Raw genomic sequence first — 20236 nt, forward strand, 5'->3', positions numbered from 1 at the left:
AGATCATGTACACTCACCATCACTTAAGTGGAAAAATACGCTTTAAATAATCCCATCCTCCAAATTGAAGCAGTTGGGAAAGGGCATTTGGTGAGGATTTCTGTTTTAGAGGTAGCTGCACAGGCCTTTCTTCACACAAAAGACTTGGGGCTAGATTTACGAAGCTGCGGGTTTGAAAAAGTGGGGATGCTGCCTCTAGCAACCAATCAGATTCTAGCTTTCATTTATTTAGTGCTTTCTACAAAATGAAAGCTAGAATATGATTGGCTGCTATAGGCAACATCCCCACTTTTTCAAACCCGCAGCTTAGTAAATCTAGCCCTTGAACTCTTCAACTGGTCACGGTTGCTGGAAACCCAACTTTTCATTATACTTTCACTGGAACGTATTTTTGCCCTTTACAGTAACACCATTTTAGATATGCACCTTGGGGGAGTAGGAAGGGTAGTATGGCATAAGTCCATTTTGTCAGTGGAAAAGAGCCCAGTAAATTTACCAGTCTCAACCACCAATAAACTTGGACAAGCCACGCTTAATGGATCGAAGGAGCCAATAATTATACTCTAACGGACAAACCGGGTACTATAGAAGATTGTAACTAAGCCCCCCCCCCCCCCCCCCTCCCACACAAAAAACAAAATATAAGGAGTCTGCTTCACTGCATCAGCAACTAAGATGGATGATTTATCCCAGAAGATGTGCACAGTACATTCAATTTTTCTGTAAATATTTTATAGTCTTTTTGTGCCTACCACAATGATTACTCAAACTTGGAAAAAACAATCAAACCTATATTTGCATGTTACTTTACAAAACAGTCTTATTATATTGTAATGAATGTGTGAATTATACATATAAACAAAATACAATCTGCTTCCTAGCATATTTGATGTACACCATAAAGTCAAGATATAGTTTATTAAGTGTTGCACATTGACATGACAAAATATGTAAATGAGAGAGGACTATTCATGATGGAAATTGGGGAAAACAGAGATCTCCAACAGTTTCAAAAGGCCATGCATTTTATATACTGGTAGCAAAGACATAAGTACACTGGTAAACTATTGTGCAGATTTTATGGAACTAATCCCCATTTACATTAGTGAAAAAAAAAAGGTGTGAAAACAATCTCACTGAATAGCGCACAAGTGAGCTAAACACTGCAATTAAGACATCTTTATCTGTACCATTATCTGTTCCAGGAAGAGTTTATTTATCTATATAAAAAAGAAGCTTGTTTGTTGGCTAATATCTTCCACAGTTCCCAAGATAAAGTTGCCAAATCTGACATAGTTAATTAGTATCAAGAAAGTAACCTATTAGACCACATAGGGACAATGCAATCAAAATATTGAAAACATTTTTTGGTTGTAAACAATTGTTGACTGCTGGAAGGAAATATCGCCACAACACTACATAACGCTGCAACAAATCTTATTTTCTATATAGCATTTTTGGTCTATTTACCAAATAATTTGCCAATATATAAAAACTGCTACACATTAAAAATCAAATCTGCATAATGCCAGGTGACCCTGCTAGTTCATTATTAAATTACCATGTCTCACTACCTTCTGATCTTTGCTAAATGCCCAGCACTTGTTGCTGTGGCTAGGGTGGACTGCCATGGACACTCTGGGAGGTGGGTCAAGAGTAGTCAGTTAACAGTCTACCTCCCAGAGCTACAGTGTGTCCCAGAAGACTGAGGGGTATATTTAGCAAACGGTACATTTGAAAAAGTGGAGATGTTGCCTATAGCAACCAATTAGATTCTAGTAGGCATTTATTTAGCACATTCTACAAAATGACAGCTAGACTCTAATTGGCTACTATAGGCAACTTCTCCACTTTTTCAAACCCGCAGTTTAGTAAATATATCCCTGAGACTGCACAGTTATTTCAATGCAATTCTTTCACCCAGTTTTTGCAGATCTTGGTCCATTTTTTTACATTTCTATTTTGTGAGAGTACTTAATTCATTTTATGCTTTATACTACTGTAGACATTATTGAACTTTGCAGAGATCTGAACAAGCACATCAGAAATGTTTAATGGATATGAAGGGATGGAGGAAAAGAGGCACTTACTAATCGGGCTGTTGGAGACTCAATGGGCCAAGTTTGTCCGATTGAATAAGGCCCTATACAATCTGATTTTAATATTAAATGTTTAATGCAGCACATTCTCAATGTTTGCTAAACCTACTTTGACGCTGTCAGTCCAAAAAGATAGTCCAAGTAGGTTTGTCTTCCCTTTCAAGAAGCATTTGTTTTAGTTTTTAAAGGGAGGCACTGAATGAATAGGGGAAGGAAAAATTAAAACACAGAACTTTGTAATGCTTCAGAATGACACTCTGGGGAGAGAAAAACAAAAAGTACTAAGAAAATGTTTTAATCAAAGAGTTGTTGCTTTGTAAAGCCATCATACCACCATAGTGATGATATTTTGACCAGAGAGTGAACAATATGAATGAGCATGAAGTACTGTATTGGCAAAAAAAAAAGTAATCGTTGAAAGTTCATCACAACAGTATTTTTGGTTACGCGTTTTATTTTAGTTTTATTCAACATTTTCAATAACTATGGTGTATTTAGACTGACTTTTAGATAATCATATTTAATTTTGTGAGGACTATTGTTATACAACTGGGACACGGACACAGAAATTTATACTAGTCACTTTACCTTCCTTTGCTGTAGTTTTCTTACTCCTTCCTAGTGTACCTTAGTCCATTTATCACCAGTCAGTCACTTCTTTCTGTTATCTCCCTTTTAATCTCACTCATCTAATGCTATTTTCCACCCACCAAATCTAAATTCATGGCCTCTTCTGTGTGTGTGTGTTTTTTTTTTTTTTTGGGCATAACCCAAATCCTGCTCCAGTAAAGTATTAGCCATTCTCTCCCTCCATAGTGCTTATTTCACATAACCTTCTACAAAATCCTGTTTAATTTCATTACTTTACCTTTGCTTACATCTTCTTTTTACCTACATGTTTCACTTTCTTATGCTGATCACATATGTTGGGAAAGCTGTGCGGGTAGCCCCAAAATGTCCCCCATAGCCTATAATCCAATTGGTTGTCTCCTTATTTGACATATTGGTAAATGTAATTTGAAGAGGACCCCAGATGAACTATATGTGCAGTCACCTTCTGATTGAACAAACATGCTCCAGGTCCAAATGATTCTGAAAGAGATACAGCGGCTCGGACAAAGTGCTCTCATACAATTCAGGCACTTCCATGTGTGTCCAAATTGGACACTGATAGTGTCTCATTCTTTCCAACCCAAAAATCAAGCAACATGGGCAGTTGTGTCACTTACATAGGGATATTTATGAAAACTGGTAGAGAGGGCGAAAGGAAGAAAATAAAAACCGTGCTAAAAAAAAAATAAAAAAAAAAAAAGTGCTAAGATCTGATTGGTTACTATCCAGTGTGCTTCTCATCTACTAGTTTTCATTGATGCCCCCTAAAAGGAGTAGAAAAAGTTAGACAAACACATGCAGCTGTACAAATGTCAAGCCCTATTACCATGACATTTCTACATATACTGCTAAAGGACAGCGACAAAATACATCTCAGCAATATTACAGTCTACCGCGAGCAACTAGCATGACGCAGTGATGAAGGAAATTGCATAAACTCTACCTTTAAAACATCCCCATCGGAGTTTTATGGCCACTTGGTAATTTAGATGACTTCTCATCTATAGACTAATTTTCTATAGAACTTAAACTGCAAATATATATTGTTGCTATATAAAACTAGGTTATATGTTTTTTCCTATTTGACTACGAATAGTTATTTAAACACAGGCTTTTTTTATAGACAAACAATATATTCTATAATCTAACATTAAACACAAGTGATGACTCCAAAATAATTTTATAGTAAAATTATAGAACCCAATAAAAAAAAAAAAAAAAAGATTATTTTGAAAGATTCTCAAAAACAATAAAAACAACAGGAAACATTTCCAAAATTAGGGTATGACGGAACAGAACATAAACTGGATGTACTGCTTTCAAGATCCAGAGAACACACGTTTCCCTGCACTTTATTTCCTATTGTTCAGAGAAAAAAAAAAAAAAAAAAAAGCAGAGAAAACCTATTTCCTCTATACATAATTATTAAATATACTTCGGTATGCAGTTTTTTATTACATCCATTTCACACAAACCTTTTATTTACTCACTCTACATTTAAACGAAGCCAATAGCAATTTTTTACTACCGCCACATCTGTCCACTTAATACATGACATTTTTACCATTCACCAAATATAGCATATCTTAAAACACGAAAACAGAACACAGTCGACATTTGTTAATATTGTAATGCATTAAATTAATTCATTTCAAATTGTCTTGTTAAAGGTTGCATCCCACATTTTAGGTTATAAAATACATTCACAGTTATGGGAACGGTCTACCAATTTAAGATTTTTTCCATTGGCTGTAATATATTTCTCTTTCAGAATATACCACCCATCTGAGAGAACTAATGTATTGGGTAAAGTCAGCAGCTAAAACACAAGGCAAACAGAATTTGAAAACGGATTACTCTAACTAATCACTGTAGTTATATTTCCAGCCCGGGACTGGCAATCACATCCTTTGTCCACAAAATGTTTAATACATTTAAGCAAAAGACAAATTGTAAAAATTACATATTATACCTGTATGTTAAGAACTCCACCAAAAAACATAACACTTTGTTTTGAGTGAAATTGACCAGGTTAATTAAAACACTGTTTATCTTAACTGGCATGTGCTGTTCCAACAGTTCAGAGGGCCCACAAAGGTCCTACGCAGCTCTACTCCATGCTGCTATAACGTGCCTCTTTCAAGAAGACATAAATAATTGCAGTTGCCCTCACCTCTGAACCTCCGATTAATGAAAATGGAAAGTTCACAGGGAACAGTCACTGAAAGTTCCGCTGTCTCTCTGAAAAAGATCAGCTTTAAGCAGTATAAGCAAGAGCAACACAGGACCATCAGAGGGCGGTGCGTTAACTCACCATCCCAGGTAAGTTATAGCTTTAGTTTAACAAAACAGTGTGGTCTACCCAAAACTACATTTTTAATGAAGTTCTTGTTTAAGTGGCATTAACCCCCGTACTTTAAGCAACTGCCCCTTCAAAACAGTGGAATGGGAGACAATACATTTTACTGCTGTCAACCATTTTGGTTTACGCAAAATGGTTAAAAACACTGATAATGTAAAACACATACATAATAGCAAATAAAAGATTTATAATCACACATAAAAATAAAATACATCATTTATACCACTTCTGACAATATGACCTAGATTGTCTTTAGCTATATACATAAAGTGAATAGTAAGACCTACATTTCCCTTAGATATGTATTCTGGAATTTTTCTTTTATAGACAAAAGCATGAAACTAGTTTACAATGGCAGAGGGATGCACAGGGCACTTAGTCTGAACTATTTTTTGTTTTGGTCTTTTAATATCATCCTCCTCCTCTTCATTGTCACTCTCACACACGTGAACCACCACGCTAGGCGTTGACTCTGTCCCTGCATGCAGTTCATACTTCTCCCCTAAGAGGGTAGAAAAGACATTAGTGCAGGAATATGTTAATGTGATTGATCCATGACAAGGGTAAGCACCAAGTGGCATTGCGGAGCATACTGTAACAAAGTTCAACATCACCCAAAGAGCCATTTGTTGCAACTTCTTGGCTCTGAGTACTAAAATAATTCCAAGGAGGCACAGATTATTAAGATTTCACTACATTTATTTCTATATATGTAGAATAGAGATTTCAAAGCATAATGAAAAACAACTACCGGTAAGAAACATGCATTAATCATTAAATGACTCAGAGCAGGGTCACTGAAATTGTAAATCTGAATGGATGAATTTACGGGCAAGGTAACAAAATGATAGGTAAGAGATAAAAAGTAGCAAGTGGAGAAAGCAGAACTGATGAAACCTGTTTGGAGACAAAGGACTGTACAAGAAATATGAACAGCAGAGCATCAGTATGGTGATTTTCGCAGTACTTTACTGGATCATCTGTTTTACTGAGCAGTGTTTGGGTTAGGAGCAACAGGGTTGAACATGCAATTGTAAAAAGAAAAAGCAAAATAAAAAAAAAAAAAGAAAAGAAAATGAAAAAGGTAAATAAATAGTATACTGCATGTATACAGAAAGCCATGCACAGGGAAGAGGAATACAAAGTGATTGTGAAGAAAATAAAAAGGTATTTATTTATAAATACTTTTGTATTTCTTTACAAGTAACGAAAGAAAAGCAAATTTATGCAAAAGATTTCCAAATGGTAACAAGGTATGATCTATGACAAGGTCTCTGACAGATCATCGCTACAATCTCCTGCACTAAGTCCAAGGAGAAGGAAAAAGGAAGGGAAGGAAAAACTAAGGAGACATGTGATGCAGACTAATCCAGGAAGAGCAGACAGTGCAAGGTCAGCCTTCCTGAGCAATGAGAGAGTGCAGGCAGCAGTCACAGAAGAGGCAAGGGCCATAAACTTCATTGAGAAAGAGGGTAGGTGATAAACACAGAGCAAAGTGCAGAGGCAATGATAAATTAATGACTGTTGAGCACAGACAGAGGCGAGAGATCGAATCAGCAATCACAGAAAGGAGGCAGGGAGGAGAGAAATGTAAGAAAAGGAGGCTGTTAACTTGGGAAATCATTCAAGGCATATCTTATTGATGCAATATCAATAAGATATGTTTGTAGGTGTGGCTTGGCGATGAAGAGACTGTCCACCAGATACAGGAGTATACATTTTTGCAATTTGCTTTAGGATTAGAAATTGTAGGAGAAGACAGAGAAAAACAAAGCCAAATTGAAATGGAAGAGAGGAGACAGCATATTAAGTGATAAGGAACACCATGTGGCTCGAACTTCCATGGATTGTTGAACTCCATTCCCTTACAAAGAAATACAAATGTTTTTCCGCCACCTATGTGTGCAGCCAAAAATCTGATCAATCAGCAAATGGGCCAAACAATTAGATCACTTTGTGTGTGGTCACCATTAGTCTCTAAACTACCATAAATGTTTAGATCTACCACATTAGGAATGCCAAAGTTTTGTTTCTAATATATCATACACATTATGTCTTTCAACAACTCAATGAATTATGACTACTAATAAACAAAGGTAGTACCATAAAATACACAAAAATATGCTGTGATCTGAAAAACTAAACAGAGGATACAGCTGATATCATGATACTTGCAGCACAATCTGGTGCCCATTACAAAGTGTATGGGTTATGATTGCCTCTATCCCTACCACAATCGCATAGTATGAGAATTGACTGTGCTAGTGCCACATGCTCTGGCACTGGACTACAACAGTGTCTGAAAACATTCCTCTCCATTTGTACTTGAAAAATAAACTATAAGGGGCTCCAATGAGCAATAGCTATCCAACTCGGATCCTATTATAGAACCATTATTAAATTCATTTTGATTGGCAAATAAATAAATCTAACAAGATTCAATTTCAAAGGAAGAATGACTATATATTGTGATATGGCTTTTTTAAACCTGGCCCTAGAAAATATGTTACTTTATTTCCTTTGGTACAATGATGTGTCATCTATACCTCTGTAATACGATAGACTTACCTGGGCCAAGCTTTGAAACCGCACACAGCAGATCATAGTTGAGAACCGGTGTTGGGTCATCACTTTGTTTCCATCCTACAGGTGGGGATGCTGGAGGAGAGATTAGAAACTGCTTCGTTGGCTGGGGAGGTAACAAAAAAGATTTTTCTCCTTCCTCATTAGACACTTGAACCTGGGAAAAAAATTTGAACGATTCATCAAAAAAATATAAATAAATAAAACCACAAAAACCCTAGCTGCTACCAAGGTTCTATTAATTACTTGACAGAAGGAATCCAAGGAAGTCGCTGGGATGATGAAATGCTAATCAGTGTTAAGTAGCTCACCCCCAAACACCTTTTTAACACATTTAAATCTCTTCTCAATCCTCCCACCCTAAACCCTCTGACTACCATCAGTGCCCAGGATCTTGCTTCCTATTTCAAGCACAAGATTGAAAATATCTGACTCAAAATGGTGTTCTCTCTCTCGACTTGTAATTAGCTAAAGAAAGTTTCTACTCTCTTCTTATTCTCCTACTCTACCTCCTGTCTTCTCAATCCCAATTGGTAGGTCCATGTCTCATGTGCTCATTCCACCTCTAGCTAAAATCTGAAATTTATCTCTCTCTCTACTGGTATCTTTCCATCACTATTCAAGCATGCAGTTATTACTCCTATTCTGACCCAAACTCGCTCTTAAATTATCACCCTCTCTCGTAGCTCCCATGACCCTCCAATTTCTGTTGACAACATGACCTTAAATTCCACCCCGCAAGCTTGTTGCCTAGTTGTAATCCTTGATTCACAACTATCCTTTGCTCCCTAAATCCACTGTATATTTACATCATGCTGCATACATCTAAAAGAACATTTCCAGAATACATACATATCTCACACAAGACACTGCAAAAACTTTAATTCATGCACTCCATCTCCCGCATCAACTATTGCAATTCCCTCTTTACTGGCCTTCCCAAAATCAGACTCGAGCCCCTACAATCTATTTTGCATGCAGCAGCTAGATTGATTTTCCTTGCAAATAGTTCTTCCTCTGCTAGTCTCTACATTGGTTGCCCTTTTGTCAACAAATCCAATATAAAATTCTTCTATTAAACATACAAGGCCATCAACAAAATTACACCAACATACACTATATGGACAAAAGTATTTAGACGCTTGACCATTACACCAACAGGGACTATAAATGACATTGTATTCAAATACATATACTTTAATATAGCACTGGTGTCCCTTTTGCAGCGATAACAGCTATCACTCTTCTTGGAAGGCTTTTCACGAGATGTTGGAGTGTTTCTGTGGGAATTTGTGCCCATTCATTCCGTAGGGGCATTTACGAGTTCAGGAATTGATGTTGGACGAGAAGGCCTGTCTCGCAATCTCTGTTCCAGTTCATTCCAAAGGTGTTTGATGGGGTTGAGGTCAGGGCTCTGTGCAGGGCAGTCAAGTTCTTCCACACTGAACTCATCAAACCATGTCTTTGTAGTCCTTGCTTTGTGCACTGGGGCTATAGGAATAGAAAAGGGCCTTCCCCTGTTACCACAAAATTGGAAGCATTGTCCAAAATGACTTGGTATATTGAAGCATTAAGACTGTCCTTCACTGGAGATAAGGGTCCTAGTCCAAACCTTGAAAAACAGCCCCATGCCATTATCCCTCCTCCACCAAACTTCACAGTTGGCATAATGCACTCAGGCAGGTAATGTTCTCCTGGCATGCACCAAATCCAGACACTCCCATCTGCCAAACAGAGAAGCATGATTCGTCACTTCACAGAACATGTTTCCACTGCTCCACATTCCAGTGTTGGTATGGTTTACACCACTCCATCCGGCGCTCGACATTGGTCTTGGTGATGTGAAGTTTGCATGCAGCTGCTTGGCCATGAAAACCCATTAATTTAAGCTCTTTTACAGAACCATGCACCTTAGTAGTTGTTGACCCTGCTCTGTGATTTTACGTTGTCTTCCGCTTTGTGGCTTAGTTGCTCTTGTTCCTGAACGCTTCCACTTTCTAATAATATCACTTACAGTTGACTGTGGAATATCCAGCAGGGATGAAAATTCACAAACCGTCTTATTGCAAAGGTGGCATCCTATCACAGTAACACGTTTGAAGTCACTGACCTCTTCAGAACAACCCATTTTGTATCACAAATGTCTGCAAATGGAGACTGCATGGCTAGGGGCTCGATTTTATACACCTCTGGCAACGGGTCTGATTGGCCACACCTGTTAAATATTAAATTGAGGTGTTTCAAATACTTTTGCACATATAGTGTACATCTCCTAACTTGTCTCAAAATTTCACTGAACTCGACACCTCCGTGCTGTACAAAAGCTGCGTCTCTCTTCCACACTCATCACATCCTCCCTTTCCCAGTTCCAGGATTCTTTTTAGGCTGCTTTGTGAAATTCAACAATAAGATTTTCCTCTAGTCTTCACACCTTCATTGTTCCCTAAAAACCCACCTTTGCAGGCAAGCTTATAATATTCCTCAACCACCCTTTTAACCTTCCTAGGTTACCTTATTACCACCCTCTACACAGCCAACACAAAACAACCCTCTGACATAGTTGTGTGATTGAACATACAGCCCACTAAGTACTTTTTAACCTTTGCATACCTTACCTTTGGACCAATATGCAATATGATCTAGCACTTACCCTTGTGTATCAAACCATTATCCCATAGATTGTAAGCTTGCAAGCAGGACCCTCTTATCACGCTGTATGTATTACCCAGTATTGTTTTATTATGGTTTGCTCCCAATTTTAAAGTGCTATGGAATCTTCTGGTGTTGATTATGAAGTTGCTGTGAAACTGAAGTATGTGTCCTCACAAGTGTATAGATCAGTTTCTCTGGATTACTCGGAAAACTTATTTCTGGTCACATTATAGGATTTCTATATTTGGTTGTGTAGAACAGTGGTCAACCTCCAGTTTTGAGATTTGGTGCATTAACAATGTGCAGAAGTATTGACCGGTGGTGCAGAGTGTCACCATATTAGCCAGAAAAGGATGGCAGAGTTCCCCAGTGTGTTTGCTCAGGTGAAATCCTGGAGTTTGGTGATTAACTCCTAATTTGTATACTGTTTAAATAATGCAAGCTTCAAGTAGGATACTTGTTTATTAACAAAAAAGTGACTATTGATACAACTGGACTAATTCCTATAACCGGACACACTGCATGGTCCGATCACTCTGCCCTAGTACCGAGCAACTGGATCAGAGCCCAATTCGGCTACACATGTAAATGGCCAAATTTGCTGAGATTGGACCACCTAGCATTCATGTTTCTGGAATTACTGGGACCTGTAACTGTAGTCTGAAAAGAATCACATGCCACAATCTTTCTATTGAAAGATTTTTTTTACATTTTTTAACAAGACAACATACAGCGATTAAATCTCAGCAGAAGCAGTTAAACCCATGATGTGGATATGAACAACGTGAATTGATCTTGATATTAGATGTTTTCAAGTGAACATACCAAAATAAATCATTAAACGCTATGACCTTTTTTTTTCCTTTTTAAATACATGTTGACCAAGACAGATGAAAAGCACAGTAAGCTACATTAGGAACAAAGCAGCACAGTTCCAAAGGATAAAAATTGCCATAGAAAATAATTATGTTGCATTTTCATGCATATTCTATAACTCAAAAGCAGGAGAGGCTGCAGACGGGGTTATATTCCCACAGCACAAAGGTGTGATTGCTGTTGTGTGCATTTGTGAATAAAAAGATTATGGGATCTGGTGGGCGGAAGTTCCGACACTGACTAGGTGTAGGTAAGGGAGTCGTGGAATATATAACGTTTGTGCTATGCCGTCTTCATGTTGCAAGACAACAGCAACTGCCTAAGAAGACTTAAGTGAGGAGTCTCTTATTTGAAATATCTACACACACACACACATATATATTATATATACATACACACACACACACACACACACGCACTGAAGTGTAAAATGTGATTTTACTTAAATGCTTTCACAGCTTCTTTTCCACATCTAACAACAAAGCTGACAAGGGGTGTCTGCAATCAAGAGTGATTACAGAACATCTACAGCAAACTCTTTTTAAAGGTCTGTCCAAGGCTGTAGGAGGAGTCTCAACTATAAAAACCTGGGTTGTGCATTGCGACCGATGGCAGCTAGTGGCCGGTGACCAGAGAGGGAAGCTGGAACTAGTAAGTAGTAGGTTGCCTGGTGTCATCCTGACAAAAAAAGTGATGTTTATTGTGATGGAACAATAAAAGCACTTAATTCAAGTGAGAAGTTGTTTGTGCCTGTGTCACAAGAAGGGAGCTCCTGCCACTATATATCATATTTTTTGTTTAATAAATAAAGGTCAAGTATGAAGACAATGGAGAATACTCCACTCAGGGAAGAAAGTGTGCTTCCACAGTGAAGAGCATTTTCTTGTCTTTATCCATAATTCACTCCCAATTCAAGCATTCAGTGCATTATATTGCATTGCATTCTGTTAAAATTAAGACCCACTAGAGCAGTGTTTCTCAACTCCAGTCCACATGCACCTCCAACAGCTCATGTTTTGAGGATTTCTGTTGGTGGAAACAAGTGGGATAATTACTGACCCAGGGAAGTAGACTAAGTCACCTGTGCATGATTAACAAAATCCTGAAAACATGAGCTATTGGGGGTGCATGAGGACTGGAGTTGGGAAACACTGCACTAGAGTGTTCAGAATATCTATTCCTTGACCTCTACTTTGACTAATTCCAAAATTACACGGTTTCAAGTCAGTAACAAAAATAACTTGATTGATTAAACAGCTTTTGGAAAGCAGTTCAGTAAATTTAATAGATTATAGCATGTAATAGGTGTATTTGCCAGTTCTGTGATCTTATAATGTAAGATACATCATCATCCTTTATATATAGTGCCAAAATATTACACAGCGCTCTACAATCCAAGGTTGTTTATTCACATCAGTCCCTGCTTCAGTCGCGTTTAAAATCTACTGTAATTCCCGACTATAGATACTTATATGGGACAACTTAAATCAGACTCCATTTAACTTACAGATATGTTTATGAAGAGTGGAAGGAAGCTAGAGCACCTAGAGGTAACCCAGGTAGACATAGGAAGCACCTTTGTGTTAAGATTCTTTGGTTAGAATCCAACACAAGGTCCCTGAGCCGTGAGGAAACTATGCAAACCACTGTACTACCTTTTCGCTCTTATACTTTGCACCACCATGTTATGTCCTGGGATGAAACATACAACCTTAAGCTTCTATGCTGTGGACTCATACAGGCACCCATTGAAAATAAAACTGTAGTTACATCACAGGTTAATATAAAATAATACACTCCTACCTGGTAATATGAAAACTTTACAAGTCACATTACTTGTGTTCCGACATAAAAGCACAAGGTCAAAGTCTGCTTTTACATAAGACCTGGAACTCGGAGGTATATTTGTAAATACTACTTGGTCTACAGTAGCTTGTTCAGTACCGCCAATGTATATCATGATATGTACTGCTAACTTCTTAAAGGTGCTACCTTTTTTGTGCTTAAAATATTGGCATGCATATGATCTCAGATGATGTTCAGCATAAGTGTTCCATGTATGAGCAACAGATAGCGAGCAATGTTGTACAGTGTTTCTAGACCGAAAAGCAACCAGAATTGCTAAGGAAAAAAACCAAATCTATTTGAACCCCTGCATACAGTTGCAAATAAGACTAGACAAAGAATGTCAGCTGTTTTGGTTGCTAGCTGTAAAGGACAACAGAGCTAGCACACAAAACTTACTTTTTCCCTAGGTAAAACTACAGCAAATGACACGAGTTTGGTTCCCACAAAAGGACTGACGGAAAGAGCCAAATTTCGGAGTCCACACTATTGGAACGTTTGGCCCTGGCTAGTAGCCACAAAACAGTAATATACCAAACTCTGTTATAGAATATTTAGGAATGAGGACTCCGTAATAAAACTATCCTAGAAGTGCTTAGAGAATTCTAACAGTAAAACTCTAAGTTCTAATAAGGTGGAATAGACTATTATTACTATATATGCATATAGCGTGTAGTCTACAATATTAAAATCCCCATGGGGTACTTAGCTGAGTGAAGCCCAAAGGATTGCAGGAGGATGAGAGGAAGGGAGTCTGCCCATAACTGGCAGTCTAACAGGGTCCCAGCGTGTCTGAGCATCTGTGCCAAATCACCGCAGGGCGATTTTGGTGCAAATTTCTCCAGCTCCAGACAATACCAAGAGGTGTGTAGGTGTGTGTGTGTGTGTGTGTGTGTAGTCTACTTAGTTACTCGCCCCCAGCATCATCTTCTCTGGATCACCTTTACTAACTCTTATAGGTCAAAACCACGGCTGCCCAGGTTATCTCACACTATGCACACTGGCTACCGCTCCTCCTTTACGTTAGAATGGCCGCATGAGATCCAAGTCCCCCTATGCCTCAGTGGGGAACTTGGTATCTCCCAACATGGCCGCTCAACCTGACTGGGACTTGGTACTCTATGCCCATGGTAGAATGGACCCAACGTGCAGTAAATGACAGCTGTGAACCGCGCGGTTGTCAGAGTCATCCAATCCTCCTGGATTGGTTACATTATTACGGCTTCAATGTCATCTGCAGCTGATTCTTGTGAAAAAAAAGCCGGAGCTCTGCTCGGTTTAGCCTACAGACATAAGCGCTGCCAGCAGCACTTACATCTCCTGCATAGCGACAAATAAAATCAAAATTTAAAAAAAAAAAAAAAAAAAAAGTACTGCACAGTACCATGAGGCCAAACTCCTTGGGCATTTAAGCCAAACTGAGGCTTGTAGAGGTTGCAGAGGGGAGGAGTCAGCAGCAAGTTTAGTTGTTAACTATTTAAGTGCCAACTCCATGCACCCTCATACAATCCCATGGTAGCAGTGTCCCCCAGAGTGCAGGATTGAGAAATTAGAGATTTAAAGGAGTAAATGGACAAAGGGTAGCTCACTCCAGACTCCTAGCAGGTCACTTTTATTAATGGATTACAGAGTATCTGGAATTTGGAAGGATGAACAAGAAGATCAAGGGTAGAGCGGACGTCTCACTATTTTTCTATTATCCTTTAACCACAATTTGCATATGAATAGGTATATTTTCATTTTAAATCAAAGTTAACTATATACACATGTTGACTCTTGCCAAATATCTTTTTATCATGACTGTCTTTAGCTTAGAAGCATAGCTAGTCCATGAACGGTCACCAACTAGATCTTCTCCTAAATTTGGCCGCATAGCACATAGGGAGAAAAGTCTATATCCATGGATTACAATCTGATATAATCCCCTTCCAAAATAGAAATATAGTATATGGAGCCAGAAACCTTTATCCTGGCCCCCTGAGCCTTTTACAGTACATCAAAACCCATAAATAAAGGTGCTCTTACTTTTGATGCTGGACCAACAATTTGTTAAAGCCACCAAGCACTGCAACTGGTGATTTTAAAAGTTTCTCCCACCTTAAAAATACCATTTTTTTCCCAAGCATCTATACACATAGACACACACTCAGGCACACTTCTGTTTTCCTCACTCTTGTATCCAGAACTGGACTCTGGATAAAATCATAAAAAAAAGTTCCTAAAAACCCCCATCCTGGCACCTAGAGACACAGTGGCATTTGAAAGATGGCCCATAGAAGTTATTGTCTGGTCATCGTCAGACAATACATCCTACACTAAAGAATGCATTAAGAAGTATTTGGGGGGGGGGGGGGGTTATAATTCCAAGATTGCCCCCATTCTGGCTTCAATAAGAAAAGGGGTACTCATTTAATCCAGTTGGTTGTCTAGTTTTCGAAAATGGTATGATTTGCTGGGCTACCCATATTGTTCCTCCCGGTTAAGCATTTCATTCGAGATTGCATTACCATTTTCAAGTACATATTTTATTATGAAAATAATTCTGCTGCTTTTTTCATTTTTATAAAGGTAGGTTGGTAACAAAAGAAGAACCACAAAGTATTTCTTGGTGGGGAGTGGGGACACACAGTTGCTTTTAATTTACTTTCTTGTAAGCACAAAAAAAAAAATATCCAACAACTATCTTTTGGCCATGTTAGGCAGATTATCTTTGCTCTGTCAGGAGGTATAAGCAAAACGAATGGTATTTTCTGAAAACTCAACATGTGCTGAAAAAAGACAAAAGGTATAATTTGTCTGGTTAGGTTATAAACAAATTATAGATGCTGTAATGTGACCAGCTGAAAAAGAGAAAAAGCTTCAAAACATGAAGGGGTTAATTAGGCTTTTTAGTTAAAGTACCACTGGAGTGTTTGACTGTTATGGCCAATGAGGTGTGAAACTGGTATTACCACTTTTTTAGTAAAGAGAAATCTAAATCATTCTCTACACAAAAAAAAAATAAAAAAAATCTAGCTTTCAAAAGCAAAAATAAATATAATGAAGCAAGAGCTTCTACAGATATATGAGGCATGTAACCAACATCCCAGCATGCTTAGGGTAAGGTATAAACATGCTGGACAATCATGGTTAAGCAAAATTATGGGTAACAAGTTTGCAAGAGTGCCTTCATGACTATTGTTGGGTGTAATTTGCAGAAGAAAGAGTCAATATCTAAAGTGATGTTGGCATGGAACTCTAAAGATATAATTTCAACAGGAGAACATCACACCCAAAAATTTGGACAGCCATGCATAACTTTGAAGTGCAAGAAAAAAATAGGAGAGCAACTGCATATCATTTGATTGCAATATACTCACCTGGAGTGAAAACAGTCAGTTCCTGTGTGAAAGGCTTTCCTTACATATACTTGCTGACACTCGTGTGTGTCCATTTTGTTGTTCACCACCTGTACATTTACAGGCAGTGGTACGTCGTGGCAATATTCTACAATTACACACACACACACACACACACACACACACAAATACAGTGATACACCATTATTTCATATACTGTGCTAAAACAAAAATACAGTTTGACCCAGTTATAACCCCTTGCTTAACAATTAGCTGTAATTGAATAGGGATCAAAGGCATTTTGAATATGATAATATGAACACACCCAGAGTTTACTTTGATTTGTATTTAATGAGTTTCTACTAGTTTTCTGCAAAGTAGCTCCTTATGGGCACCTCAAGTTCTCTCAGCATGATCATATGTTTTGTATGTCAATAGATTAACAGCCAACTGCAAATACTGTATAAAATGAAATAGGTAAAAGTCTAAAAATGATTATATACATGTTCAAATTAAAGGCAACAGGGCAAGTAGGACATTGCATTAGCAAACATGTACTTTAATTTTGCATAGTTCCCTATTGTTTTTACAATGAATCACTCATATCGCATTAAATACTACAAACTAAGCAAGACCTAATTGTAATGCACAGGTATTAAAAAGCAACTAAACATACCGTATTTGATAAAGTTCCGTTACGAAACTGTACCCCTCCCTTTCTACCTGATTTCTCCTGCCAGATAGACGATGATGTGGGCTGGAGCTCAGAGAACACCAATTTTATGTGAGCATTAAGGAACCATTGGGAGACTTTATTTTAAGCAGGGATACTTTACAGTTTCATGCTACTGAATTATTTGTGGGAACACAGCAAGCATGTTTTCCACAGCTGTCCAACTTTGTGCACACATTTAAAATATAAAATGTCAAAGAAGCCATTTAATCTGTAATACACATTAAATATAACATGTTTAGTGTGTATGTGCTAGGTATTAGGTAACATAATGACATATCCAATTTAATCTACTGTTCTCAATTATTTCTGATTTTCAGCACAAAGGAAAAAGAAACCAAACACCAAATCCTTTCCAAGTCATGTATTGGGCTGTCCCTCTTTAGAAAACACCTGCTATTTAGGGACAATCAATCCGTGTACTCCCACCATTACTGGATTACAACTGTGCACCACCAGCGCTGACAGCCAGAATAGGAAAAACCTGTGCAGGAAATTCAAAAGGGCTGCATTGGTGGAGTTACTAAATAGCAGGTTTTCCAAAGGTAAGCAACCACCTTTAACCTACATTCAAGAGCACAAATGTATATGACGACAGCAGAGATAGCTCATATTTAGAGAGCACACGTCAGACTTTTCCAAGAAAAGTCAGTGACAAGATCTAAAATTATCTGGTTCAATTATCAGAGATGTGAACTAGACAGTGCATCAATATAAACTGCCAGTTTATGCCCATACTTCTATCACTATGACGATGCATAAAAAGAGTCTCAGACGTACACTAAACATGGTCCTTCCATTACATAGGTTGTCTGCAATTTTGTTACCGCTCATGAATATTTCATAACTTCCCAGATAATGGCTCTTTAGTGCCAACCATTCTAACCAAGTTACTTTTCTTGTTCTGTGCAATACTCTTTTTTCTGACATTGCTTAACTTCTTATAACATTAGGACATCTATAATCATCATAAGAAGGCAGTCAAACTTGCTGTAATCAATGGATACTGACTCAATGACTGGATGTTCTATATTGAATGCAGGAAATCTTACAATGCAACATAGAGAGACTAATACATGACTGAGTGACTGCTAAAGATTTTCCAAGGAGAGAAAAACAAGAAAAGAAAACCATCTATGGGAAAGAAGGGATAGGACAAGAGATCTGCCTTGTATCTACCATGCAACCTAAATATTAATACAAATATATATTTTATAAACTTGATTCAACAGTAGCTGGCTTATTCAGTGATTATATAAACAGTAAATTCTAAAAGAAAAAATCCAAATCTGATACATCTGCGCTAATTGGGCATACATCCAGTTTGAAAAAGGACATTGGCATGACTGCCCACCTGAACTCAGAGACCAAATAACTAGAGCATCTAAAAGTTTTCACAAAACACACAAATTAGGCATAGTTCTAACAGTCAAGATAACTTTGTGGAGCTCCACTAAACGCGCATGTTTTATCAGAGTTTTTAAAATACTAAGATGGACCCTATTCACCATTTTAGCCATTTAATAGTTTACCTTTCTATACAGTGGCATGAATACATTCATGCATTATACTTTACCTGTGCAAAATACAATTTTAATTTCTTCCCATTAAAGTCAGACTCATGTAGCTCAATTCTCGCTCTTGCTGCTGCTTCTGGGTTACTGAAGTTAATTCTCACTCGTCTGAAGCTTTTGAACAACTGGAAGGAAACCTGGTCATCATATATTGTGAAGAGAGCTTTGAATGTTTCCTGGAAGAAAACAAACGAACATGATTACCAACAGAACATAAAAAATAAAATAAAAATGGCCTCTAGGCAATTCTGTTGAACTCACTTATGCGGACAATGCACCAATTGTCCAGCACACATAAGGGAGACCTACAGCTTGCCTACGTTTGTTTTTATGCTAATTTCACACATGGTTATTCTGTAGACACATTTTTTCTTCTCACAGTAATTTGGTAGAAAAGTAATGATCTAGCCAATTAATGGAAATTGTGAAAGAGAAAAAAAGAATATTGAACTTAGCAAACAGAGGGCAAAGTGGATCCAGATGTTATTTGCCATCAAATTTTGTGTTTTCACATACATATATTAATGTATCCAAGTAACCACAGGCAAGAGAGTGTTCAAGTTACAATTTCAAAATATCTGGGAATTAAAAGGCATGCATACACAATTCAAAGAGGTTTTCCACCATCAGAGGACATTCCTGCTTCTACATGCCTTCCTGAAAAGGTTAACTCCAGGGGGTAAATGTATAAAGGTCCAATTTTTTCAGCGTTTTAAAAGTGCAGCAAATCGCGAGTGATAACCCAAGATTCTAGTCCTCAAGTCGCCAGATGTATTAAATGGCGATTTTTACTCTGATCTTATAAAAATTGCTGGTCATCTCTGGCTATTTGCTGCTATGGCAAACACTCCTGTGTTTAGCTACCTCTCCTGTGCTGTTCTCATCTAGCAGCGTAATTAGTAAACACATCACTGTTACACGGACCCTGTCTATACAGCTGGAAGTCCGGCCACTGTAAAAATAGGCCTGGGCTTGGTTTGTCATTATGGCACGGGGATCCCTGCAGCGTGTCCCCCTGCTATAGTGCCCCGCCCACCCTGGGCTGGTTTGCCTAGTGCTGGCTATGTGAAAATCGGGGGGACCCCAGCGCAAATGTTTTCCCCGATCTTCACATAACCAGCAGTAGGCTGGCAGCACTAGGGTTAATAGTGGCCGGGCGGGGGGACCCCACGCATTTTTTAAAAACAACTTGTATCTATTTTTAAACATTTGACAGCTGAAGGACCTCCGTCTCTATAGGCAGACAATGTAACAGTGATGTGTTTACTAATCACGCAGCTAGGAAGCAGCGTGTTGTATCTGGCGAATTTTAAAGGAAACTCAGGAGAGTTTGCTTAATCGCAGCTTCATACATTTGAGATTTGTATAGCTAGAGTGGCAAACAGTCGGGACTTTGATCTCTTTCGATTTTGGAAATAGTGATTTTGACAGAAACACAACTCTACATGAAATCTCAGGTTGGGTACGTATTGACTACGAAGATAATTCCACCACGCATGAGACCTACAAAAGAAATCCGATTGCAGCAAAAGACGACTACAATATACACAGACTTACCTGAA

At 38.1% G+C, this 20236-nt stretch overlaps 1 protein-coding gene across 2 annotated transcripts in view; it reads right to left on the reverse strand.

Moving 5' to 3' along the window:
- Positions 1 to 899: 899 nt before the first annotated feature.
- Positions 900 to 20236, reverse strand: part of RCAN3 (RCAN family member 3) — a 28815-nt gene continuing 9478 nt past the window's right edge. For both annotated transcript variants that reach the window (XM_075195373.1, XM_075195374.1), the window contains 3 exons: positions 18677 to 18850; positions 7642 to 7813; positions 900 to 5575 (listed from right to left, as the gene is read on the reverse strand). In XM_075195373.1, the coding sequence (XP_075051474.1) occupies positions 5415 to 5575; positions 7642 to 7813; positions 18677 to 18850 (507 nt within the window). In that variant the 3' untranslated portion in view covers positions 900 to 5414. The remainder of the gene's footprint in view (positions 5576 to 7641; positions 7814 to 18676; positions 18851 to 20236) is intronic.

Source organism: Mixophyes fleayi, chromosome 2 (genome assembly GCF_038048845.1).
Source record: "Mixophyes fleayi isolate aMixFle1 chromosome 2, aMixFle1.hap1, whole genome shotgun sequence".
In the NCBI taxonomy this organism is placed as follows: Eukaryota; Metazoa; Chordata; class Amphibia; order Anura; family Limnodynastidae; genus Mixophyes; species Mixophyes fleayi.